General features: G+C 45.8%; 1 protein-coding gene across 2 annotated transcripts in view; it reads right to left on the reverse strand.

The window, feature by feature from the left end:
• Positions 1–26,711, reverse strand: part of Chn2 (chimerin 2) — a 261,200-nt gene that overhangs the window by 66,213 nt on the left and 168,276 nt on the right. For both annotated transcript variants that reach the window (XM_051152338.1, XM_051152337.1), the window contains exons 4-6: positions 15,333–15,364; positions 13,285–13,398; positions 11,218–11,503 (exon numbers count right to left, since the gene is read on the reverse strand). In XM_051152338.1, the coding sequence (XP_051008295.1) occupies positions 11,218–11,503; positions 13,285–13,398; positions 15,333–15,364 (432 nt within the window). The remainder of the gene's footprint in view (positions 1–11,217; positions 11,504–13,284; positions 13,399–15,332; positions 15,365–26,711) is intronic.

Consider the following 26,711-nt stretch of genomic DNA (forward strand, 5'->3'; position numbering starts at 1 on the left):
GAGTAAGGCACTCCTGCAGCCTGCTTCAGAGGCAGCCTTGCCTTGGGAGCACCCTAAAATGTGGCTGGGTCTGTCTCATTTCCATTACCAGAAAACAAAATCTCTCCCTCTCCCCAGACTTGATCAGAAAAAAAAGTTCCCATAAATTCAGAAGGGTCAAACAGTGAGTTCATAAAAATTGTAGACAGGGCTTTCTCTCTTTCCCCAGGGGCTGGGTCTCCAGGTTCAATCATCCTTTCCAGGGTGACAGGGTCAAGAGGAGGGCTCATATCTGCCAGAGGCATCTGCTAGAGAGGGGTGTAGTGGACGTTTTGGTGTCTTTAAAGAATGCAATTATGTTATGTAAACATATTTTTGTTTTAACCGCGGGTTAAACTGCTCCAAGTTGTCCACAGCAACAGACTATTTGCCTCATGTAGGGTCTGAGAAGGGCATGATCTTTGCCAGCTACAGATAGTTTAATTCTGGGGACTCTGACAGGGAATAAATTCCAGAGCTCAGACAGGCAGTGGTGGTGCACGCCTTTAATCCCAGCACTTAGGAGGCAGAGGCAGGTGGATCGCTGTGAGTTCGAGACCAGCCTGGTCTACAAAGCAAGTCCAGGACAGTCAAGGCTATACAGAGAGACCCTGTCTGGAAAAACCCCAAAATAAATAAATAAACAAATTAATTAATTAATTAATTAATTAATTAATTTCCAGAGCCCAGAGCAGTGTGTGAGGGAGGGAGAGGGCGAGCTCTGAGAAAAAGGAATGCTGGTGCTCCCCCGTGATGCTCCTGGTTGCTGTTGATGCAGTTTGGCAAGAAGTTGAGAGATCCTGCAAAGAAGACTGGACTTGCCCCAAAGAATTCAACGACCCTAGCCAGCAGGAAGTAGTAAAGAGACATACAATGCCCCTTTGCCTTCTAACCTTCATTATCTTCTAACTAGTGCAGAGGGATTAGATGGTACTAGGACAGATAAGGGTTGGAAGGGAGGTAGAGCCATAAAGGAACCTAGACAAACTAGATTAAAAAAATATGTGCTATAGAGGGATCATTTTTTTCCCGTTTGCTACAAAAACTCTTTTTCTTGGAAATATCATGAACACCTAGTTTACTGAAGGTTATGAAGCATGTTAGCATTCTATACGATGCATTTAATTAACAAGTTTGCAAACACACGTCATTAGAGATAGGAGGGAGGCAAAGGTTGAGAGGATGCCCACTGGCAGTGGTTGGGGTCATTTCCCAAGTCCCTCTGTAATCAGTGCTCTGCGTTCCTACCCACCTCAGCAAACACTAGGCATCCTTGGTTTGTAGTTCCCACCCCAAATCACCATTATAAGAAGGATAGTGTGGGTTATTTGATCAAAATAAGAGTGAACTTGAATCTCAATAGCTCAGCGTTCTTTCTTCTAAAGCAAGCCAGGGATGTAGGGGGTGGGGGGATGGGGGGGTGGTGGGCGGGAAGAAGGAGCAGCTGATAGGTGGTTGAATCACAGTTCCAGATTTGAAAACAGGGGCAACTTAATTTCAATACAAACATTCCAAGACACTGCTCAAGAACTGAGTCAGGAATCAGCTGACAAGCTACACCTGGGGAATGCAATCAAGCAGCAAACAAATCTGCTGCAGGCTCAGGCTCCTCCTTAGGGCCCAACCTCCCTCTCTGTGGGTTCCATTCTGGGCTGCATGAGGAATCTGAAGTCCTGGACCAGAGACATTCTGTTTCCTGCTGAGCCCAGCCAGGCAGAGGGAGGGAGGGAGGGGTGGAAAGTCTTCCGGAAATTGTGGCATTCCACTGGCTGTGACTGGACCACATCACCTGACAACCCTTGAACCAATCTGTGGTCAGGGAAGTGTGATTCTCCCATCAGCCTTGAGTCACAATCCCCTTTAAAGGTCACATCTATAGAGTGAGGACATTTCCAGAAGGTGGTGAGTAGGTTCTGGGCACCAACCTGACAGCTATTCCCTGTGGGAGTCGGGGTGGAGGCCCAGGTGTGCAGACAGACACTACATAAGAACAGAAGAGGACCACACCTGTGCCATGGACACACCGAGCTCCATGGCATCTTGTGCTTTGAGCCTGAGTTTCTCGTCTGTGTAGGGAGGAGAGAAAGGCCAGACTGGTGGATCTTTAATTGGCTATGCAGTCAGACCCCCATTTGCAGCTTCTGCATCCATGAAGTCAACCAACCAAGGCCTGGAAATTCTTGGGGAACATGTCTTCTCAACATATATCAGCCTCTGGTGATACTTCCCTCAGTGAGACATTGTACTTGTGAGATGCATACAGTCTACATGTATCCACCATCCTAACTAATGTAGAGATGCTACCTAGTGCTTAGGAAGAGGTGTGTGGGTCCATATAGGAACACTGCCCATATAACACTACGGGCATGAGCCTCTCTGGGGTGTGGCTCCTGGAGTCAATCAATCTCGTGTGGACAGAAAGGGGCATCTGTGCATATCAGAATCACCAGAACTCAGTTCTGTGTGGCTGACCCCTGTTGGGACCCACCTGAAGGGACTCTGTGCTCACAGAGGGCAGAGCCTTTGAGAGCCTGGATGGGAACATCACTCCTCCTCACTGTGCAGACTTAGGTTAGACGGCAGCCCAGGAGACGGTGGCATTTACCTCCTCGGTTGAGTGCAGTGGGTGACCCCTGGAACTGCCCTGTGGATGTACATGTGACTCACCGCCCTGAAATCAGGTTTTTGCTTCATGAGTGCTTGTTGTGAGCAGCAGTTCTTGGTGCGCCCATTGGTGCTGGAAGGGTCTCAAGGTCATTGCAGAGGGTCCATGGTGCCGAACTGGCTTTCTACTGAGTGGCTGATACTGTAGCTAATCCTTAAGAAACTGCCATTTGTTGAATTTTGTTCATATGCATATTATTTTTGTATAAAGATTTGCCCACAGAATCTATATAAACATTACCCCTTTTTGCCATGAATGTCTGTGAGCCCGGGGCTTCCGCCCATACTTAAACAGTTAATTGTCACAGGTGGAACACAGAAGCAGATGTATGACTCTAGCTGCCTCTTGTTAAGTCAGACCCTGAGATTTACATATGTGTCAAAGCAATGCCAAAATTTGGGCTTCTTTTTTTAGTTTTGAAAGTGGGGTTACATTTCATAAAATATGTATCCTTGACGGCCAGATGCACCCACTGTTTTGTTTAAAAGAATGAGTATTTAAACATTTGAAATTTAATATCTAATATAGTAATCAGTAAGATGTAGTTAAATGCCCTTTGGAATGTTCTGTAAGTTTAAAGAGTCTAAGAGTGACCTGGGGCCAAGAAGTTTGAACATGTCTGGCCCCAAACCCAGCCAGTCAGACCAGAGCACTTTTTGCAGTGAGTGAGTACACTCTGCAAAACACCTCAACTCTCTCATGGCCGAGTTCGCCCCATAAAACCCAGAGAAAGGAGGACTAGTCAATGAGTTCACTGCTGAAAAGCCCTTCATGCACTTTACTCCCACAGCTGGTAAGTTTGGTCCTTTGACATTACCCGGAATATGTGAGTGGATGACGCTCCTTCTGTCCACCACAGGGTGGCAGTGTTGCACAGAAAATAGCCAATGCTGGGCGGAGGGAGGTGTTTGTTTTTTTAAGATCGCACATAAAGGAGGGTTTAGCCAACTTGAGGCACACGCACACACACGGGGGGGGGGGAGACAGAGAGAGATAGAGAGAGACAGAGATAGGGGTGGGGGGACAGAGAGAGAAAGGCAGAGACACAGAGAGAGACAGAGACAGAGACAGAGACAGATCTCTCTCCCTCTCTCTCTCTCTCTCTCTCTCTCTCTCTCTCTCTCTCTCTCTCTCTCTCTCTCTCTCTCATTAGGCTGACTTCCCTTTTGCTTCTGCAGAGCTCCAAGCCTGAGAGCACAGAGAGATTGGCATGAAGACACACTTTTGATTATCAGCCTAGATGGCAGATGACCTAACTCAACCCCAGTTATCTGTCTACAGCAGCAGCTTCTAGCTCCAGCTGCACATTAGTAACAACGGGGACTTCTAAAACAATAATAAAATAATATGCCTGGAGCTCAGACCAAGCAGTTAAATCTAAACTTCTTAGCTTTCCTGTTCTTCCTTCTTTCCTTCCTTCCTTCCTTCCTTCCTTCCTTCCTTCCTTTCCTTTCCTTATCTTTTGGTGGAGCTAGAAATCGAACCCAGGACTTTGCGAATGCTAGGCCAGCACTTTACCAAGGAACTGCTGTCTCTCCTAAATGGAATGGAATTTCTGAGAGTAAGGTGAAACACAGTTTCTGATTTTTTTTTTTTTTAAAAGTCCTCAGTAAATTCCAGTGTGCAGCCAAGGGTAAGGGCCACAGCAGTATACACTTTGTTGTCATCAGCTGTGCTGAATTAACTTAAGTAGTCTCTCCTAAGCCCTGGGGCTTCTGGGTGCTTCCTTCAAGACAGTGTGCACCTACCAAGGCCTGGGAAGGAAGGCCAGAGTCTCAGTTTGGACACAAGAGTCTCTGAAACAGAAAAGCAGTGAATTGAGGTAGAATGTACATCTTGTATGCCTGGATTTACCACCCATCTCATGAGCCAGGGTCTCAGCCTGGGCAGCACTTTAGAATCACCAGGAAGCCCTAAAATAACAGACATTCAAACTTCACTACATCAAGAGAGTTGAACACGCTGTTTCCTGTTGTTGTTAGTTTTTCCTTCCAGAAGTTTCATCTGCATAAAGTGAGAGCCCCGCCCCTTCCACCCCCCACCCCCGACCTCTTCACTGCCCCTCAACCAAGTCAGCTGTTGCTCAGACCTCTCATGAATCCACATGGTTAGATCCTGACATGAAATAATAGCCAATAAATCCTGGCTTCCTGAGAGCATCAAGCCAGTTCAAATCGGTTCATGCAGTGCTCTCGTTCCGGGTTTTTATGGCTGGGTATGTGCGGCAGGAAGATGGATGACCACAGCCATTACTGTACCTGTCATTTTCACCAGCCAGGCTCTGCTTGTCTTCATTTATCTTTGACTCCCTGAGAAAAGCCTAGTTGTGTCGGTTACATGTTATTTCCAAAGAACCTCCTGAGGGGAGACTCGGCAGTTTTTCTGGACCCTGTAATTCAAGCAGCTCTCTTTTTTTTTTTTTTACCTCCTCCATTATGTCAATGGTTCAGTCTCATCCCCACCCCAACACCTCGCACCCCTCCGTGTGTGTGTGTGTGTGTGTGTGTGTGTGTGTGCATGTGTGTGTGTACTGTGTGTATAGCAGCTTAACTTGGTGAAGGTCACTGGTCAATATCTTGCTTAAGTTTAAGGAAGACACAAAGAAGCACTTCCACGTCAAGGCAAAGATTCCCCACCACGGCACTCAGTTGAGAGTCCACCCGCCAGAAAGTCACTGTGGCATCATCACACACTAAGGCATGCTGGGGTTCTGAAGCTTTATACAGAACACCATGAGAACCACACTAACACATGGCATGAGAACCGCTTTGTGAATTTGGCTCAGTTTGTTACTGGCAAAATATCTGCTCCTGCTTCACTCAACAGCATTTGCAAGTGGACGCTTGGGCATGTTCAGGGATTTGGAACCAAAAGTCACTCAAGTAGGAGCCTTTTACCTGGATGTGGAAGAGGCATCCCCACCACAGGTTCCCCAGCACTGCCTGTGTGGGATCCATCTGGGGCCCAGAAAAGATCAGCCAGAACCCCCAGGAAGACCTGATCCAGTGGCTCTGACTGCTGAGCCGTCTCCAGCTGGGCACCAGGCGTTTTGTGGGACTTTGTGATTGAGAAGAAAGCACTCATGATAGCCTCCATCTGCTTCCGAGGCTCTGCTGGTCCTTATGGCTGGGCAAGCCTCCCTCGGCATGGTAATTACCTGCAGGCCAGGGACAACCGTGCAGCTAAAGCTACCTGGACAGACAGCTGGATCACAGAAACTACTGGGAATAGATTACCTGGTGAGAGGTAGGCAGCCGTAATGTAGACAGTTTCTCAAGCTAGGTGGTGGAGGAAGAATGGGGCGGTGCTCTCAGAAGCAGGTCCTTAGAGAAGGAGGGCTCCCTAAGGAGGCTGAGGGCCTGGGCCCTGTGGCAGGAGAATGGAAACCTAAGAGGCTTTGCTGCCTGCGGCAGGGATGCAAGAGTGACTGGGCACTGTAGCAGTTAGAGGACAGCGGTGTAGGCAGGGACATGGGATGGAAGAGGGTACGGGACTGAGGAGCTTCTGGGGAAGAGAGGGAAAGACCAGCAGGCAAAAGCAAAGCCATGCCCATCTCAAGGAGTTGTTCCTGCACGGCAGCCATTTCTCCCTGGTACTGTAATGACTGTCTTCCAGTTCCAAACCTCCACTGAGTCCCGAGACCACAGATCCTGTGTGTGTGGACAATCTGGTGGCGGAGGAGGAGGGATACTGTGAGCACGAGGAGGGGTGGAAAGCAGGGGACTAGATCGCCTCCGCTCTGCATGTGCTGCAGCCAGGGCAGAAAGTGCCTCCCTTGGCTTTGAAGTCATGTGTGTACTCGAGACACGGTGAGCCTTTTGTTCTTCTAGTCTTTGATTTAGATACTGCACTTGTCATGGTTCAAAGTTCAAAGAGCTTCCAACAGGAGCAAGGAAAGGAAAAGTCTCTCCCCACACTCCGCTCTTCCAGATACCTGCTTCCCTGCCCGACAACCACCAGTGCCTGCTCTTTTAGCTTTATGATTTGACAAGGATAAACACATAAAATCAGCCCCCTCCCCGCCTGCCCCCATCTTGTCCGGGCCCTGCACACCACGGCATACATGGAGGAGCAGCCATGGAACACACGGAGGTTGTTTTCTGACATTTGCTACCACCGGAAACAGTGAAGTGAATGGACAAGACATAACTGGGGCTGACCGTCCTCCGAACGCAGTGAGAGGAAGAACGAATAAGCCATAACTCGTGCTGAGTGTCATGAAGGAAACGGTGAAACGAAGGAACATGAGGTGTGAGTGGGGCTGAGCGGCCCACAACAGTCAACAAATGATAAGATACAGCCCAGGCTTCGTGCCCTGGATCTAAGCCTTCAAAGGCCTTGTTTGTGGATCTGGTCCAGGTTTTTGGATTAAGGATGAAAAACTACTAGTCTATCACCGATTGGAAAAAAAAAAAAAAATCAGCCCGTTTCCCCAGCATTTGGGGCAGATTCTCAATTTGTAGATTATTAAAAGTGCTCTTCCTGCCTCACGGGGATATATTATTCTCTCACAGCAAATACAGGCGCAATTTGCTCCATCAGACTACACCCATCTAACACAGATGCACTTGCCACGTCATTTATTTGATTGAGTAGGATGCATTTGGTGAGAAAGGTTAGTCCTTACAGCTAGAAACAGGAAAGCGTTTTCAAAATCAGACCACATAAAGTCTAAGTGACGTTTAGCATCCACTGACAGGACTATGGGCCAAATCAAGGAGTTACATAGAGCAAGAAAAGCAACGTGGGCTCAGGGAGGTCCAGCTGTGCAGTAGATCCCGGGTGTCCTGGATGTGGGATGGGCTCACATCTTCACCCTGTTCACGGGAAGCAGGAGTAAGGGGGACGTGGAGAATCCTGCCTGTGGGTCTGGCCAAGCTGCCCTGAGTCTAAAATGGAAAGCTGTTCCGTGCCTGTGCAATCTGGGTATTGTATCCCAGTGCTATTCACAGACTGCCTACCATAAAACTTTTATGAAGACCAGTAGATAGCCTATGCGTGCTATAAATTCTAAAATGCATTTCATGTAAGAGATTGCTCTAGACTGACCGTTTCAATCAAATGCACCGCATGAGTGACCCAAATATACCAAGTTTTAAAAGCCAATGAGTTAAATAAAGAATCATGAAGTTTATCTACTGGTATGGGCCGAACCTTTACAGCTTTATTTCCTCTGCAAGCTCCCCATCACCCTGCCTCATCTACAGTTACTAAAGTCAGGTTTGTCACTAACAACCTGAACAGGAAGTAAATCTCAACACAACTCAAATCTGATAGGGGAGGTAATAAATCCTTTTTTTTTTTTTTTTCAATTAGCACTGCTAACGTTCTTGGATTCATAACAACACAGCCTTTTCTAGATTTACTTGGAAGTAATCAATAAAACAAATGGGTGAGCAACATTTGAGCACTGTGGAGTAGACATGCTGGGTTTGAGCGATGCAGGGAAATCAACCCATCCTACCCATTAAAACCTCCTCTCAGTCAATTCACTCAAGTCCCTGCCTCCATGGCAACAGGCCCCTGCCCTTCCCTGAAGGCAAGAGGACCTCTAGCCAGGCTGAGACTTTTCCTAATCACACTTGTCAACACAGGACATGAGAAATAGATGGATTCTTTTCAAGTTAGTTCATAAGCTACTAAAAAGGAATGAAAGAAAGAAAGAAAGAAAGATAGATGAGTGGCCAGCAGTAAGTGACCAGACCTAAGTGTTCAGAGTACTCCTCAGGAAAGCCAAGCACATCATTAGTGTCCAAGAAAATCTGCACTCCTGACAACTGCCCGTCAAACCTCTTGCTGAGCTTGGACTTCTTCCTTCAACATCCCTTTCTTCCCTTACCACCCACCTCCCACAGTAAAGGGGTACTGACTGGCTTACTTGGTGTGGTTATCAGTTTATTGCTCATTCCTTTAGGGCAGTACTCAACCAATGAATGTCAATCCCTTTGGGCGGGGGTTGAACAGCCCTTCCACAGATATTTGCAGTACGATTCATAACAGCAGCAAATTTACAATAGCAATGAAAATAATTTTATGGTTGGGGTCACCACAACATGAAGAACGGTATTAAAGGGCCGCAGCATTAGGAAGGTTGAGAAGCACTGCTCTAGGGGAAAGGCTTGATTAAGGCCAACCTGGCACAAACTATAGCCATTTGAGAGGAGGAAATCTCAACTGAGAAAATGCCTCCCTAAAATCAGGCTGTGGGACAGCCTGTAGAGCAATTTTCTTAGTGAGTAATTGATGGGGAGAGCCCCGTTCATTGTGGGTGGGGCCGTCCATGGGCTGGTGGTCCTGGGTTCCATAAGAAAGCACGGAAGCAAACCAGTAAGCAACACCCCTCCATGGCTTATGCATCAACTCCTTCCTCCAGGTTCCTGCCCTGTTTCAGTTCCTGCCTCGACTTCCTTGATGATGAAAAAGGATATGGAAGTGTAGTGAGTCATATTAACCCTTCCCTCCCCAACTTGCTTTTGGGTCATTGTGTTGTATCACAGCACTAGAAACCCTAATGAAGAGAGAGGGAATATCTTGTCACACAAGTATTTCCTGCTGAAAATCACACCCAGAAATACCAGCTCCCATTGATGCGGCTTCCTTGCCTGCTTGCATTGTGGGCCTGCTTTCTGTACCAGAGTGCATTTGCAGTGGCACTGCTCTCTGATTCAGAAATACAAACACCACTTCAGAGACTTATTTTACAATTCATCTCCTGATTTATTAAGGCTGAGAGGGTCAGCTTCCAGATTTTCTATTCTAAATTGCTTTTGAACAGATTTACAAACACTAAGGACTAGCTTTCATCTGGACCAGAACAAACTGAAAGCATTCTCCCTCTCTCCCTCCCTCCTTCCCTCCCTCTCTCCCTCTCCTTCTGCCTTCCCACCTTCTCTCCCTCCTCTCCCCCCCCCACTTTCCTATTAAAATGTAAACAACCAGCAGCCCCCAAATTTCCCAAATCAATTATTTCTAAAAGAATACACAGGTGTTGGGGAGATATTAGAGTTATAAAAAAGAAATGGCAAATTACGTTTTCATGGGCCAGCTGCTCAGCTGATGTGGTTCTGGAGAAGGCCCTCCTTTGCTCTGAGACTCAATTAACAAATCAATTAACAGCATGCCCTTGCTGCCAACAGACTGGCTGCTCTCTCCAGCCATCCCAGCACTTGGTGAGTCTCCCATCTCTGATGCCCAGTCCTCCCAGTCAGTCTAAGCTTTCACTGGTTTCTACCAGTCCTGGCATCAGGGAGCCACTTGAGTTTAATTAAGGATTAGCAGCCACCCAAAGGCACAGCTTTTCCATCCTGCCCTCTGGGTTTCTCGCTCTGACTCAGTCCAGCCTGCCCTAAAAGCTGGACTTGGCTCAGCCACAGTGGGTGCTGATGGTTGTTTGGTTGAAGCTCGTTGATTGGTCCCTGCAGAAGATGGGAATCCCCGTCTGTCCTCCTTTTCCCAAACTCCACCCATAATGAAAAACCATCAACAAAGGAATGGCACCAAAAGCTCAGTTCAGAGTTTCTGGCAGCTGGTACAACTGCCAACCCACCCAGTGTCCACCTGGGGGCCTAACTTTTGGCCATATTTGGGCACAGTCCCAGCTCCTGGCTGAGTTGTCATCACTCATCGCCCAAGATTTATAAAACCCCTTGCCTTAGCCTGGGGTGCAATTTCCCTGGCCTCGGTCTCTGAGACTGGTGAACCCATCAGGCCAATGAACCTGTATCTATTTACTTTTAATCTGGTCTGATCTGGCCTATTAATGATGTGGTGGGCTGTCACTCTCAGAGGGAAGTAGATAAGACCAAGTAAAGCCAGATGGTCCCCAAAGGAACACATCCCCAAAGTCTGCTGGCCAACTGTGGCGGTTCCTTCGGAGGAAAATGGTATCACCTTCGCTGTATCCTGCCACTGCCATGACACACCTAGCTTGCATACTCACCCAACTCAAGTTTTCTGATAGCAGTGAGGCGAAGTGTGCTTTGCTGGGGGGGAAGATCAGCCCAACTAAGCCATCCTGAGACAGCAGTCATTATGTTGAAGGTTTCCGTGTCTGTCAGTTAGTCTTCATCTAGGCTAGCCTACCTTCGAAAGGTAGCTAGCCTCCCACCCATGGATGGTCACACATCCCTAGGACTGACAAACACAAGTACCATGCATGTGGCCCGCTTGGTAGCCAGAGATGGCCAGCAGGCTTCAAGTGGAAATTTAAAACATTTTTTTTCACCCGCTATTTGGCATTCAACAATAGAATGCTTTCTTTCTTTCAAATTACAAATAAACCCACAAAGGACTATTTGTATCAGGCCAGGCTCTGACCATAGGAAAAACAATCATGGGACATTTGTGGGTCCTGAGTTTCCCACATGTAGCTCAAGAGGGGGTTGGCCTGGAGGAATCGAAGGTCTTTCCGGCATGCACATTCTAAAATGGGAGGAGTCTCCCCCAACACTTTGACAAATTGCCTCTACCGGGATCCACTCTCTCTCAGACTGAAACTAGAGAAGCCACGCCCACACCATAAGCCACTCACTCACCTTCTCCACCGGCGCATGCTCCTCATTGGTGACGCTCGTTTTCCTTGATTCGTTTTTAGACCTGCTCAGCCTTCTGGACACTTTTTCTCTGAGGAGAGTGGCATAGCCGATGTGTTCATAGATGGGATTTGTGGTCATTTTTGCAATGTACTCAGCAGCCTTGGTCTCTATATAGAGAGTGATCAAACCGTCGGTCACCAGGTCATGGATGGATTCGAACCTCTTCTCACCCACGAAGTGCTTTCCATCATGAAAGAGCCGGTAGTTTAAGGTCTGGTTCCCAAACCTGCCCATCAGAGAAGGAAGGATTCCAACAGGTGAGTTAAATACTGGGGAAGTGACAGTATCTTCCAGAACATTCCATTTACCAGATATGGAGTAGGTGCTTGCATCTAATTATCTCAGCGGTCTTTTGAGATGGGGACTGTTATTATCCATATGTAACAGTAGAAGCAGCAGAGTCATAAAGAGCTGCGGCTCCCGTGTGCTGGAATGAAGCAGACAGGATCTAACCTCGGGGACACATCTGGGAACAATTAATCCTCCAAGTGACGCAGGACATTGGGTCATCCTATCTCACTTATGAAAGTCAAAATCTCGATTTCCAAATACGTCATCTATAAATGTCTTTAATGGAAAATGACAATTACCTCTGCACAGGGTACCACCACCACTGCCCAGCAGTATGCCTTGTTATCACATCTTTGGCTGCTACCCCATCTCTACCATCCCAGTTAACGAAGCAGAAGAGAAACATTAGCTAAGTGCTAAATGTACCAATACTGGCATCCCCCAGTCTCAGCTGCATGACTACCTGTGCCTACTATGGGGTGCCGGAAGATCAAAAGATGCTCTGCCTACCAGGAGTCCTTGACAGCTTTTTTGAAATACTTCCCCCATCATGGAGCCACTTAAGACAGGCTCTGGCCATCTTCAGTTGTAATTTTGTGAGGTAACCCCATGGAGACTCTGTATAACACACACAGCACTTCACGGGCTTGCCTGGGAAGGCTTTCCACTGCATCCATTCTCTCTATGGAGAGAGCTCTTAGTCAATTTCTGGGTGTGCACAGGAGGACTCTGAGGAGTTAACAGCTGGGCATATACATGACATCTGTATGCCTCAGCTCTTGTGTTGGCCTGGCCCAGAAGAAGCCCGCCCTATGGGCTTGCTGGCGTGCTTGACAGTCATCATGTTGAGTTTGGGGTCAACGTGGCCCCAGAGAACTCAGGAACGATGCGCTGCATGCCTGTGAAACACTCACACTGACCGTGTCTGCAGCCAGGTAAACAGAGACTCCTCCTCCAGCCTGCAGCTGGTGTTTGAAAACAGTGAATGCAAAGTAGCTTGTGCAGAGTCAGCATCTGGGATCAGAGGCAGGTCCAGGAAGTGGACAGTGACGGTGGCTGTAAAGCACAGCTGGTGTGTGATGTCACTGTACTGCACACTTAAATAGGTGGAGATGGTGAATTTTACACAATGTGCGTTTTACTGTAGTAGGGAACAGAGGAAGCCCTGAGTGTGTGACACCCTGAGGGAACGTATGTTGTTGACATTGGCACAGCCATGCCAAGGACCCCATAGCCTCAGACTCATTGGGAAAATGGCAAAATCGCCCCTAGTCCCTGGAGGCTCAAAGGACAGTAGCAAAGCCTTCTTTATGTCTCAGCACGGATATTGACATTGTGCCCAGAAGATGCCCACCATGGCTTTCTCTCCTTGGATATTTACAGCCTGAAAATTGCTCCGCTACAGAGGCTGCTCTGGCTGAGACCAGCTAACCCGCCTTCGTATCCAGCTGTGTACTATAAACCTGTCTTCTTGCTCCGCTATATGCAATAACCCCTTCTTCTAGTCAACACTATGTTATACAGATGCTGCTCTTCTGGGGTGCTACAGTGTCTCCACAGAGAGTTCAGCCCACCTAATCTCAGCTTTTTTGTGTGCGTGTCTTTATTGTTTCACCATCTCAGTTGGGTCTGCCCCTGGAGCATACGGCCGTTTTTTTTTTAAATCGGAAAATCACAAATGCCACTTTCACAAACCGTGAGTGAGACACAGCTCACCGTAGTGCTAGCGTGTAGCATCCTGGCTGCCGCTGGCTTTCTCGAAGGATGTAGGCACCCTCCACTCCTCCCAGAAGCTCATCAGCCTGCTCCCGGGAGATGATCCCATGAAACCTGGAGGGACAAAGCAGTCACTGCTCTGAGCACACCATGTACGGCATAGGGAGTAGGAGGACTAAGCTAAAAGCCGTGGTCCCTGGGTACCCACTGTCTCCAGTGGAATGGAGAGGGGTGTGCTTATGGCAGATCTTGAAGACCCTCTTGGAACTACCTCCCGCACTTCCCCAAAGAGTCACAAGCACGGGAAAGCACACAGTCCACCTGGCTGTCTGCTACTGTGTTTGCTCTGGGGCTGAAGTGAAGATGGAAACGAATGCTAGATTATGGCTCCTTTCTACTCATGAGGAATAACAAAAGAGCAATTACCAATTTAGCTTTCAGCTCCAACACAGAGAACCATGGGCTATCCTGATTACAAACCAACACTTATTGATTAGCCGCCTGCCTGCTTCTGGTGCTGGGCATCGATAATTGTAGAGGTCCGTTCTCTGCAAAGATGGGCTGGCAAGAAGCCACATTCTTCCAGTCTTTTACATTTGATAGTAATTTTTTTAGGTGGGTGTTAGGAAAAAGAGCCACTTTTCTGTTCTCTTCCTCGTGTCCATTACAAAATGAACACAAAAACACACGAGAGAGAGAGAGAGAGAGAGAGAGAGAGAGAGAGAGAGAGAGAGAGAGAAAGAAAGAGAGAGAGAGAGGTGTGTCTTCTGGCTTGTCAGAGACTGCATTGGCCTTCTGAAGTTGTCTGAGGCCTAGAGCTCAGAGAGTGACTGGTGGGGGTGAAGACATGTGGCTGAGTGATCTATTTGTCCTTCTACCATTAAGTAAAGACAAAGTCTCCCAGCCATCATCAGCAATTCTTTGTTTTGTTTCATTTGTTTTGAGATGGTCTATTGTGTAGCCTTAGCTGTCCTGGGACTCATATAGACCAGGCAACCATGCCCAGCTAGGATGACCAAAAGGTCCAGTAATCATGAAGCTGAGGCCTTTCGGGGGATGAGGATGAGAGCGAAGGCCTTGCATTAGCCAAGAGAACATAGGAGGCAGCCTTAAAAGCCTCTAGGCTGACCTTAGGAAGAGAATGACTTGTGTGCCTTTACGCCTTGGGCCATCCACAGCCTTCTCTCTGGAAAGGGTTCTGAACCTCACAGCCTCGGACTACAAATACCTTTGCTAGTTGTGGTATTTGCCTTATGCTAGATTACTAAGGAAGTCAAACAGAGCTGGAGCTGAAGTGCAAAGGAGAATGTGGGCTGGGTTGGAAGGAGAATAAAAATGGTCTTAAGAGGGCTGGAGAGATGGCTCAGTGGTTAAGAGAGCTGTCTGCTCTTCCAGAGGTTCTGAGTTCAATTCCCAGCAACCACATGGTGGCTCACAACCATCTATAATGTAATCTGATACCCTCTTCTGCAGATAAAGCACTCATATGCAATAAATAAAATAAATAAATCTTCTTTTAAAAAAACACACAAAAAGAAAAAAAATGATCTTAAGGCATTTGGGCTGGGAGGAACATCCGCGTCTAAAGAATGATCCTTTTCTAAGAATGATTCTTTCCGTTTTCTGACACCACAGTAGTGGGGGGCAAGGAATGCTTCTCCTGACTGCTGGGTTATGAGGTTCAGGGGTTCAGCTGAAGTGTACAGTCTTTGACACCTAAGTGTTTATATTGCATCAGGATAGACTGTGAAACGAATTGCTGATGGAGAGCCTCCCAGTCTAAACACTGTCCTGGCACCCAGAAGCTGATTCTGAGGCAAGCACTGCAGTAGACCCTCCCCCTAGCCCACCTTAGTGGGAACCAGACACCTGAGTGTGGGAAGGAAAATTCAATACAAAGATGTTTGATGAGTTTATTCTTCTTACTAAACTCTCACAACAGGCATGTGATGAAGACAATGTTCAGGAATATTTGATGGTTAACATTTGAATGGCATATGAAGCAATTACTGATTAAATTATTAAAACAAAGAAAGTAGAATACATACTCTCTTCCATAATATTTTGGTCTGTTTTCCACCTATATTAAAAAGAAGAAAAGTGTTAATAATGCATTTGGATTCAAACCATCTAGACAAAAATGCAATTCAAATAAATGGCTAGCATCCTGGTTGTAATTTTACTATAGATTCATCCGCGAAGTCAGAGATCCATGAGGCTTTGGAATTAATCAACGCATCCTCATGGATAGGATTACCCAAAATGATAACATCTCTATGTTCACTAGGCTCATTTTCCATCCCAACCAAGTCAACCCAATAAAGGGTTTCAAAGAGATCGATAGCATGTTTTCCCCAAAGGAAACAAAGTGTGGCTCATTTTAAGAGTAGGGGATTTATAAAACATTTTAACTTCATTCTAAAAGACAGATACTTCTAGCATGAATAAAACATAAGCATTTATTTCAGCCTTCATTTAATTGTTTTGTTTTGCACTTATAAATAAACAAGGGTTTGCACCTGGATAAAAAAAATAAAAGAAATATCATTTTTTCTTAAATAAAATTGGTATTCTAGCTGTCTCCTTTATTTTTCAACAAATGCCTAGTAATGGGCCACAATTCATTTGATATCCAAGGCATAGCATACAGAAGGCATGACTGAGATGACTACATCAAATTTGATCATATGTGTCATCTATCACATAAGAATTTTGCTTCCTGGTGTTCACAGTATCGGCTTGATAAGATATGAGCCTAGATTTTTCACGTTTGGCTCTTAGTCCTGCTTGAATTCTTGGGACAGTCCAAATGCAGTTGAACCATGTAAAGGTAGAAGTCTTTGGGACTTTGGGAACGAATTTGTGTGTGTTCACTGGTATAGGATATGAACCTGACAGATTCTTTGTGCATAGTCAGTTCTGTCTACAGCCAAATAGACTGTTCTTCCCAACAAAGCTCACAGACGGGCACAGTGGTTGGATTTCCAGCCAGCAGGCAGGTTCCTCGTGTATCGCTATTGCCCCTATAATCCCAACGGATACAGGGGCCATAGAATATTACAGACCACAAGGGAAGCTCAGAAGGGGAATCCAGGCCTCCAAAGACCACCTCACAAGCTAGCTAGGATAAATCTACCTCCCATACAACTAATCATCTAGACGCTTCGAAACACGTGTTCTCATCACTGTGCATTTTTATACCTGAAAAGCCCTCAATCAAAAGGCTGCTCATAACTGTTGATCTTTGGGGCATGAAGTCTACTCCATGTTTTTTGTGAAGAAATATTTAAATGATGTAATTAACTAAAGCACAGAGTGTGCGGAAAGGCCCCTTCTTAGCAGGTGTCTTTTCTATAAATGCTGAGTTCTATTGTCACTTCACACATCGATAACTTTTAAAATATGAGCTGAAAATTATCACAGATGCCATTCTATTGGCTTTTGAAGTTCTTACTTACGTGACACTACTGATATTCAATCGCCATGCCAGTGTGTCGCAGAGACAATTTAGACATAGAAAAGCTAACTGACAGTGAGAAAATATCTTGGAGATCTAATAGTCCAAAGTTAGAAATGGTTCATTTTTTAGCAGGGAAAAGTTTTCACTCCCATCTTTATCTATAACACAAGGTACAAAATCCAAGTGTAGCTTTTAGCCCTGTGCCCCCTCATTTCTCCCACAGGAGATGAGCCACTAATCAATCTTCTCGTGTGGACGGCACTGTAGGTGAAGCTGCCTCCCAACTCCTGGAATGTAGGTAAGGGGTTAATAACTAGTGAGTTTAATTGATTCTTAATAAGATACCAACTGCTTTTGGTTCACTCATCACTTAAGAAAATACACACCACATGTGTTAGGTTGCGGGTCCTGTGCTGAGGCCTGCCATTGTTCATGCAGTGATGGCTGAGCAAACACAGGGAGGACACACCTACGAAGAGCTCCTGGCTTTTTGTGTTCATAGCATGTGGGGAACGCAAGGAGAAAGCTAACGCAGACTACCAAACAGGGAAATCAATGTAGTGCCTTAAAGTCGCCCTAATAAGATCTTGCCCAGAGGAGACTGTGATCCAAGTGAGGAACAACCCCGTTAGGTGTGAAACCACCAGACCATAAACCAGGAATACCAAGTCACAGAGGACCCTGTGCACATGGAATGGAGCCAGGGAAGAGTCCCCAAATGTCGCCAGAGAAGTACAGTAAAAAATGTTACTCCATCTTTCTCAAAATTCAATTTTGGGTAGACATCCTGCTACTGTTTATCTTTTCTTCATTTGGGAGCTTAACACAGGAGGAGAGGAAAGATGGGCGCAAGAGGAAGAGGAAGGCAAGGATGGCCCTGCCCTGACTATAGCTCCTGCTGATCAAAGCTGCCCTGATAGCAATCGGATCCAGTCTCTTTTCCTTCCTCCTCTCTGTAGCTCTTGGGAAAAAGCATACTTGCAATTGTTTGGAGAGAAAATGGCTGTGGCTAAAACCGTCTTTTTATCCTTTAAAAATTTTTCCCTGGCAGAAGTCTCAGCAAGCCTACAATGCAGCGAGCCTTAAACCAGCCCAGTGTTTACTTTTTAGTTAAAGGGCCCTGGGCAAGCCATAGCGCCTCAACATTTCCTTCAAGCTGGATGATAGCAGATCCTTGGATCCAGACAAAACATTGTCAGCTTGGTAGGAAGACTCAGAGGGATAGGATGCTATTTAGTGAGCCTGTTAACCTCTACACTGTGGCCCAGTAGAACCCAGTGTGCTCTCTCAACTGGCATAGCTCCACTAGCCTTGGGATTCAGGCTCTCTCTCTGGGATATATCATGTCATGTGTCCGTGCCCATGGGTACACTTGGGGGCCAGGGCCAGAGGACGACATTGGGTGTCCCACTCTACCATTCTCTGACTGATTCTTTGAGACTCTCTCACTGAACCTGGAGGGTTTTGTTTTATTTTGTTTTCTTGTTGAGAAAGAAGTCTCCCACGCTGCCCAGCCTGGTACTCCTCAAATTTAAGAACTCTACCTTCCTCAGCCTGTCCCCTGTGCCCCCACAAGTGCTGACCCCACACCATGTGCCATGATGCTCAGCTTTTTTTTTTTTTTTTTAAGGATTTTCTAAAGCAGCAGTCATGTCTTTCCTTCTTTTCATTTTATTCTCAGGGTCTTCTCCACGTCTGGCACAGGGTAGAGACACCATGCCTGTGAACCTCATACAATCTTACAAAATGAGTTAGGCAGCCAGAGCCTATATGCTACTTTCACGGCAAAAAAATACCAATTTGTTGCTAAAGTATCCTGAAGGATCAAATTTCCAAATGTTGCTAAAATCCTCTTAAATAACCACTGAACACTGTAATACGAATTTGTGTGTAATATGAAACATTGTAGGATTAATTTCCTAATTGTTTGACATGGGTAATGCATATGTACGCCTCTATGAGGTATGGAGCTGAGCAGACTGGGCATGCCATGACCCTTCTCCACTGAGTATGCACCATAATAAAAATAAGCAATAAAATACTCTTGCCAAAGGTATGAATTTCACCCCCCAACTGGAACACAGTTGGCATGCCCTTGGGCGTACCACAGTTCCTCAGAGGAAAGGAAGGGATTGCACTTTCTATTTAAACTCAGGCCAATCAGGACAACATAGAGCTCTGGAAGAAGCCTCCCTCTACAGGCTAGCACCCTCCTACTCAAAGTATCATGGGAAAGGGTGTCACCAGGACATCAGGATCAGGGCCGTGCCCTCACAACTGAGCTTGAATCTGTACCTCAAAGAGGAGTCACAAAGTCTTAGCATTTTAGAAGATGCCAGGCACCTGAGAACTTGGTACCACAGGTTGCTAGCTGAGGAAAGATGGCGGCCAAATGGCTAGCAAGCCATCGTGGCAGATAGTCGGTGTTCAGGGAGCAAAGAGCCATGGGCTGACCAGAAGTGGTCTCTCCTCACTGTGACCCCCCCACCTGCTACATAGCTCTGGGGAGGTTATTAAATTTCTCTGCATCTCATTTTCTTTAGTCTTTCATAATACTGGTGCTATCAAGATATGCTGTTTAATATGACAGCTTCAGAGATCAGATGAGGCATTGCTTATAAAAGCTGTGAGACTAGGAACAGTCTGCCGATGGTCTTGAATTACTGAGTGCTACTGTGTACTCTGAGTTTTCTGTACAGTGTCTCATTAATGCCTCTCTAACACAAGGAGGTAGTGAAGACTCAGAGCTAGTCCCAGCTTGGGCATGGCACTTTCGACCCCAGTGCTTCCCTGCTGTTCCACCAAAGGCTAAAAAGTGTTTAGGCTTTGGTTGGCTCTCCTTGTAGGTTTCTAGGATCCTCTGGATCCTTCAACTTTGCCATTCTCCCATTGCTTCTCTCATCTAGAGTCCCAATAGGATGTCCTCCCCTCTGTCCCAGTTTCCTGGTTAGTGAAGACTTTCATGGGACATGCCCCTTGGGCTAGTATGCAGATATAAGTGAGTATATACCATTTAACTCTTTCTGCTTCTGGGTTAACTCACTCATTATGATCATTTCTAGTTCAATCCATTTGTCCACAAATTTCAGGAATTCCTTGTTTTTAATAGCTGAGTAGTATTCCATAGTCCCGCTCAAACTATGGCACCAGCCGAGGACAATACAGGCCGTAAACTTCAAACCCCTACCCAGATCTAGCCAATGGACAGGACATTCTCCACAGTTGAGTGGAGAGTGGGGTCTGACTTTCACAGTACTCTGGTGCCCCATATTTGACAACATCCCCTGAATGGGGAGACCTGGTGGCACTCAGAGGAAGGATAGCAGTCTACCAAGAAGAGACTTCATATCCTATGAGCATATACAGGGGGAGGAGGTCCCCCTCAGTCACAATCATAGGGGAGGGGAGTAAGGGGAAAATGGGAGGGAGGGAGGAAAGGGAGGATACAAGGGAGGGGATAACCATTGAGATGTAATATGAATAAATTAATAAAATAAAATTTAAAAAATGTTTAGGCTTTGGTTGGCTCTCAAAATTCTTCTCTTTAGCTCCTTGGCTTCTCTGGAGGACTTGTGGTTCTCTTTGATGTGGATGAGCCCCTTAAAGGCCTCTTCCCAGTGATTTGAATTCCATCTGTGAGTTAGCCAATGAGAACTTTGATAAATTTGCCTCAAGCTCCTGATATTCCGAGTCTTGCATCCTTTCCCTGTGATTTAGAATTATATTTCTTCTCAAACCACCAGGTTTACTCCCTGATTTATTTTGCTAATTTTAAGGCAGACTTTTCAGCAACTTGTAAAGCCTAGAAGAACAATCTGGTGACAGCTGCACTGTGAGAGACAGGAGGTATAATCCGTAAATGAGGTTTTTTATAGTCAGATTACTGTTGCTTAGACAAACACACATTCTTTTATATTCAACACAAAGACATTTAAAGAATATCATTGAGTCTTCTGTAAACAAGGTTTCCAATTATTGAAAAAAAAAAAAAAACCCAAAGCTTTTAATCCCTCAGCAGCTGGTATATGTTAAGTTTATACTTCACAGAAATAATTTTAAAAACCGGATTTAGGAACCTTTTGCATGAGACAGCCAGACTGCTGGTTCTCTGAGATATGGATCAAATGTGAAAGAAAAGGCCTTTGATGGGAGATTTATACTGGTCATACGGGGGTGAGTTCACACACAACAATTAAAGATGGTTAATTCCTTTCTAATTAGAAACCAAAGATCTCTGCTGAAAAGGAAATACAATAAAAGCCTAGTAATTTTCATTCTAATAATTCAAAGTACATGGTACAGAGTGAAAACCGAGCACACCCAAATCCCCCACATCTTTCTAGAACCCAAAGCCTTATTTTTCCCAGGGCATTTCTTGAAGTTTCCTGAACCTGAGACTGGGCCCCCGAGAGATGACTCCCTTCTTTTGTGATGAGAACGTGGTGTAACAGTGCACTGTCCGGACGCTGAAGAAATGGCGCAGTGGTTAAGAGCATTTGCTATTCCTGCAGGGGACCTGGGTTTGTTTCCACCCATGCTGAGGATTACAGATCAAGTCCTAGGGGATATGATGCCCTTTTCTGGCCTCTATGGTCACTACATATATGTAGTGAACACACACACGTGGAAGCAAAAACACTCATACACATTAAATAAAAATAAATCTTAAAAAAATAGGGAAAAATCTGTCTAGACTTTCTGTGATCAACTTCAAGAAGTCTCTGTGGCTTTTGCTTGCTCTGTGAGCACACAGTCCGGTAGGGTAAGGACTGCATAAAAACACTCTGCTAACGAGCAGACACACAGATGGACCAAAACAGCTCTGTTTGGTTCGCTTTCTACCATTAACTTCTCTTGTTCAATTTTTTTTCTAGTAATCTGGTTTAAAAATTAGTGATATTTATACAGAAAATAAAAGACTTTTTCCTAGACCAGCAGGTCCCAGTTGTGAAAGGCATATCCCTGTCTACCCCACACACCCCAGGCACATTCAGTAAAGGTACAAGCAGTATTGAGTGTTTTGAGCCTGCGGGTGGGGGTAGGCAGTAGCTTCAGGTCTGTAGTCTGGAATGTTGTTGAACATACCACAACATGTCCTATCTAAGAAGTCCATATTGAAAAAAAACTGAGAATAAAACAAGTTTATACTTCTATTTTCAAAAAAAGGTTATTAATAAACCAAAGTTCAAGTAAGCAACAAATGTGCTGAATGCATAAAGAAGAATGGAGTTAAAGGAAGGTAACAGGAAATATTTATTTTGGAATAATACAGGGCTAAAAGTATGTTTAAGGATAGATAATACTTATAAAACGCCCCCAACAAATCACAGCAGCACAGATGAATATGACACAGATCAGACTGAAATGTTAATAAGATCAATGAGAAAGCCTATTCTCTGGCTGGAAAAAGAATACGTGCTGTAAGGTCTAAGAAGCAAATGAACAGAGACACTAGAGGAAATGTTAGGAAGTTGGGGGTGGACTAGGCACACTAAGGTCACGTGCACTATGCGCATCTGGGTGTCACTGCAGGAGCTCCCAGCTCTTGTGGGACTCCTTTGCAATTCTGCCCTAGATGGTGTGCTGGAACAGCCTCCAGGGGTCAGTGTCCAAACACAGAAGACATCCTGGAATGAGAGGTCGAAGCGCTGGATAGATGTTTTAAGTTGATAACGACGGAGACATGATTGATATTGATTTTCATTCAGAATTTTAGACGCACCAACATAGGAAAGACGTTTTCTTCAAGGATGCCAAATACAAACAGCCAAAACACTAAGAATGTAACATTTATGTAATTCCTGATTGTGTCATGGTTCTTCTTGCTATAAGTAGTTTATTGTATATATGTGTAATAATATAAATGTTTATGTAAGAAATAAAAAAAAATTTTAAAAAGACTCATCTACAGTGGGCCTCAGTGAAGTGCTGCTTTCCTGGAGCTCACTAAGTAAGCAACAGTGGAGCCCACATCATAGTGGGGGAGGATGTGAGGCCCAGATTTCTCATGTGCACATTTGAAAAGAAAAAGAAGAGCAATTGCACCCCAACAAGCACCCACACACTGTACCCTTCTCCTCAGGCCTGCTGACCCTGGCCAAGAGCTCCCTTACGGGCAGGGCCGGGAGAAGGAGAGAAGGAGGCACAGGCTCCTTCAGTGCAGAGGCCTTAGTTCTCCCAACAAGGAGCCAAGCAGAGGCTTCACTTCCATTGCGCATGAGCAGAGGATGGCTTATAAGGCTGCGTGACCTGAAGGTCATGAAAAGGCGTGGGGGTGACATACAGACCAGGATCTGGTGGAGGGGAAGGGGGGATTTCCAAAGCTCAGAAGAAAATGCAACCCCGGAAAACACTGGTTTTGCTGGAGGCACTGGAGTGACCTTCACGTCGTTAAAAATCTCCAGTTTTGTCCATTCTAGCAGATGGCATAGAAAATCTGCACGCCGCAGCTGGTGTCTCGGCATCTCTGTGAACGCCCAAGGCTTCTGGGCACTGTCATTCCGAGCGCACCGTCTCCCATCTTGCGGTACATTTCTCTTAGTTGCTGTTGCAGGTGTCTCTGTCCCTCCATGACCACCATCATAAATCTAGTCTGCTCGTCCACCAAAAAGGGTATTTTCACTGGTCCTGTCTGAGCTTTCCTTGTCCCCAGATCTGTTTTATACTCAGTCAGAAAAGACAAGCCTCATCACATCGCCGAATGTTTCAAGCACTTGACGAGTTCCTCACTGCCGGAGGAGAAACCCACGCAACTTTGTGGGGTGTTTTTGGATCGCTCCACTGGAGCGTAGCTTTTTCTCCACTCCCTTACAAACACTGTACCAAGTGAGGTAACCTTGACCCACAAAGACAAAAGCCTTGTTCTTTCTAATCTGTGGCTCCTGGCTCTGAATCTTTAGATTCGAGTATCTAACCTCAAGATATTGAAAGAGTAAGAAGGCATTGGGGGGCGGGCGAGGGGGGGGGAGAAAGCTCTAGGGAGGGGGCTAGTAGGTGCTATGAAAGGGAGAAAGTGAAGGGGGTTCTAGTGGAAGATGAGGAAGTACAGGACGAGAGGTAAGGAATGATAAATAGTACTAAGGATGTTTTAGAAACTCATAGGGAAATATTTTATAAGCTTACTTAAAAATACTAAAATTCTCTTTCCCTCCCGTCCCCCTCCGTGTGTGTGTGTGTGTGTGTGTGTGTGTGTGTGTGTGTGTGTGTGTTAAATGGAGTTGCTTGCCAGCATTTCTGTCCTTCTGCTACGTCCTAGAAGCAGGTGTCATGGTTTAAAATAAGGAATTGTGTAAAGAGAAATCAAAATCCAGGATTTACTACTCATCTTATGATCTGACCCTAAATCTTTTTTTTTTTTTTTTTTTTTTTGCCTCACATTATGCTTCTTCACATGCTTGGCCTTCAGTGCAAACGCGAACTCAGACTCCTGTCTGGAGAACACGGACCGGCAGTGAGAAGCTATCTCAGCCCCTTGATGGCGTGTTCTTCCTCAAACTAAATAGCCCTTGTTCTCCTAACCTTGGTAAGGAGGCTCCACTTCCAGTCCTTAGCTCATCTTCCTTCTTCTCCTCTGACCTCCTTTACATTTCCCGCATTCCCCCTAAGGCCAAGGAGCTTGAATAGAAACAAATCAAAGGGAAGAAGACGCTGCCACTGACTTTGGGGGAGTTGGGGGCAGGTCGGTGAACACACTTGGGTAAGTCCTCTCTCCTCTTAGTGAATTCCCTCATTCAAAGCTTAATGCATGCCCAAATAAAGAGAAAGGAGGACTGGCGGAGGGAGTTCAGGATGCTGTCAAAAGGAATGATTCGTCTAGTGTTAGTCTCTTTTGCATATACAGTTCATTCCGGAGGATATCCAGGCAAGCCCCTGCAATCCCCACCCAATGACATTTTAATTCTGAAGATAAATTCACTGTGTATCTATTAAGTTCTGTGAGCCCATCTGTGATTTATACTTTTAAACAGCCCCCCTCTCTGTCTCTCTGTTTTTATATCTCTCTGCCTCTGTCTCTCTCTGTCTCTGTCTCTCCCTCCCTGCCCTCTCTGCCTGCCTGCCTGTCTGTCTGTCTCTCTGCATACTATGTAAGACCAAGTCTTTCTCTTAGGGAATAATACTGCTCTCTGAGCTCATGGTCCCGTGAGTTCTACATGCCTTTTACATATGTGCATCCACAAGGCTGGTAGGCTGTGTACCTTTGGCTCTTTCTCAAAGGGCAAGAAGCCGCAGGTCAGAGTGGTAACCGGTTTGCTCTTGTAGCTCAGTAGAGCCAAGACGGAAGCCCAGCCCTGCTTTCAGGTCCGGCACTCATTTCTCTACATCACATTGATTTTATGCAGCCCAGACGCTTGTTTTGTTATTTCTAAAAAGTGTCCAATGTGCTGCTTCTAGCGTAGGCACCTCCCCAGGAACTCCCCAGCAGAGTCATGAATGAAATAGTGAGAGTATTCATGTATTAATGCTGCCCTTCTGATCGCTGTGAATTCCACAGTTTGGGTTCCTGAGCATGGCCTATGGGTTTCCACTCCCAGCAGACACAGAGCCTATCACCCGCCTGTCAGGGCCCAGCACCCCGAGAACACTTTGCTTCTCAGCCTTCTCTGCTTGCACAAATAATCTTGGCTTTCTTGATGCTTTTGTGTGGAAATCTTCATAGATTTGGCTGAATATATGCACGGCTGGGAGATATTCACAGTGGGCATGCCCACACTCCCCTCACATTCCATAGCATTTTACAGCATTTCTATTTGTTCATCTTTTATCACCCATCAATCCAAAGTTTAAAACTGTATGTTTCAAAGTAGAGGACTTGGCACTCTTCTTTGGGAATGTTTAAATGTCAATCATTAATCCACTTCAGTGGCTTGATTAAACTTTTGATAGGAGGTGATGCTGGCTTCATTTCCCAAATTAAAACCATTATAGTTTACATGTCCAGGAAGTATCACAAATGACAACTGCACCCAGCCTTTCCGTCCCCACTTTGTCTAGCAGGCTGCAGGTGAGTGAGAAGGTGACTGGATGCCTGTTTCTTGCTGCTGGCTTGATCTTTCTGTCAACGTGCATGTGTAAAACACGAAGGGCTGGCTGCGCCTTCCAATGGCTGTGGGTGAGGTCCTTCCTCAGCTCCAGGCTGCATTTCCCTCCATCTTCACAGTGTTTGGTAGAGGGCAAGAATGAACGCCAGTACTTTCTGGGCACAGCTGCCTCCAAACTAACCACTTTGTATGTGTCAACCTGCTCTTCAAAGTTACTGTTGGAGCACAGTTAGTGGCCAGCAAAGTTCTCCTGGAAGGGTTGAACTGACAAGAGGTCAGGCTTTGAGGATGATACAGTCTCAGTCTAAAGAACTCGGTTCACTCAGAAAGGAATGAACATCGCTACATTCTGACAAAACTTATTACAAGACTGTTCGATGGATTGTTATGTGCCAATCTCTCTGCTAGGCTAACAAAGGTGGACACCCCATTAACAAAAGTCTTACACTAAATACAAACCATGAAGCTTTCCATCCTGCCTGGGCCTTTCTAATGGTGGGCCAGTCCTCTATGTGTGTGCGTGCCTCTCCATTTGCTGCACTGAGAGGAAGCCATCTTTAATTTTTTAAGCAGGATATGTAGAGTCAGCCCAAATTACTATGTACTAAGGCAAAAAGTGGCTGGACTATACATGTAAGCAACAGGGACCACAGAAGCACAAATGAGTCATGTATGTGTCCATAATTGGGGAAGTATAGAGATACAGCATTCAGCCCATTGTTGAGAACTAGGGAACTTTGAGGACCAGAACTGAGCAAAGAGACACCCAGGGAGTGTAATTAAATACTTGATAAAAAAAAATAGTCAAGGAGACCCTGGAACAATTCATCATGCAATCGATGTGTAATTACCTAAGAGGACACAGGGTGCTGGATGCCAACCAATATGCCTTTGTCAGGCTTTTCCTGGGTTATTTAATTTCCTTCCAC

This window comes from Acomys russatus, chromosome 10 (assembly GCF_903995435.1).
Source record: "Acomys russatus chromosome 10, mAcoRus1.1, whole genome shotgun sequence".
Taxonomy (NCBI): domain Eukaryota; kingdom Metazoa; phylum Chordata; class Mammalia; order Rodentia; family Muridae; genus Acomys; species Acomys russatus.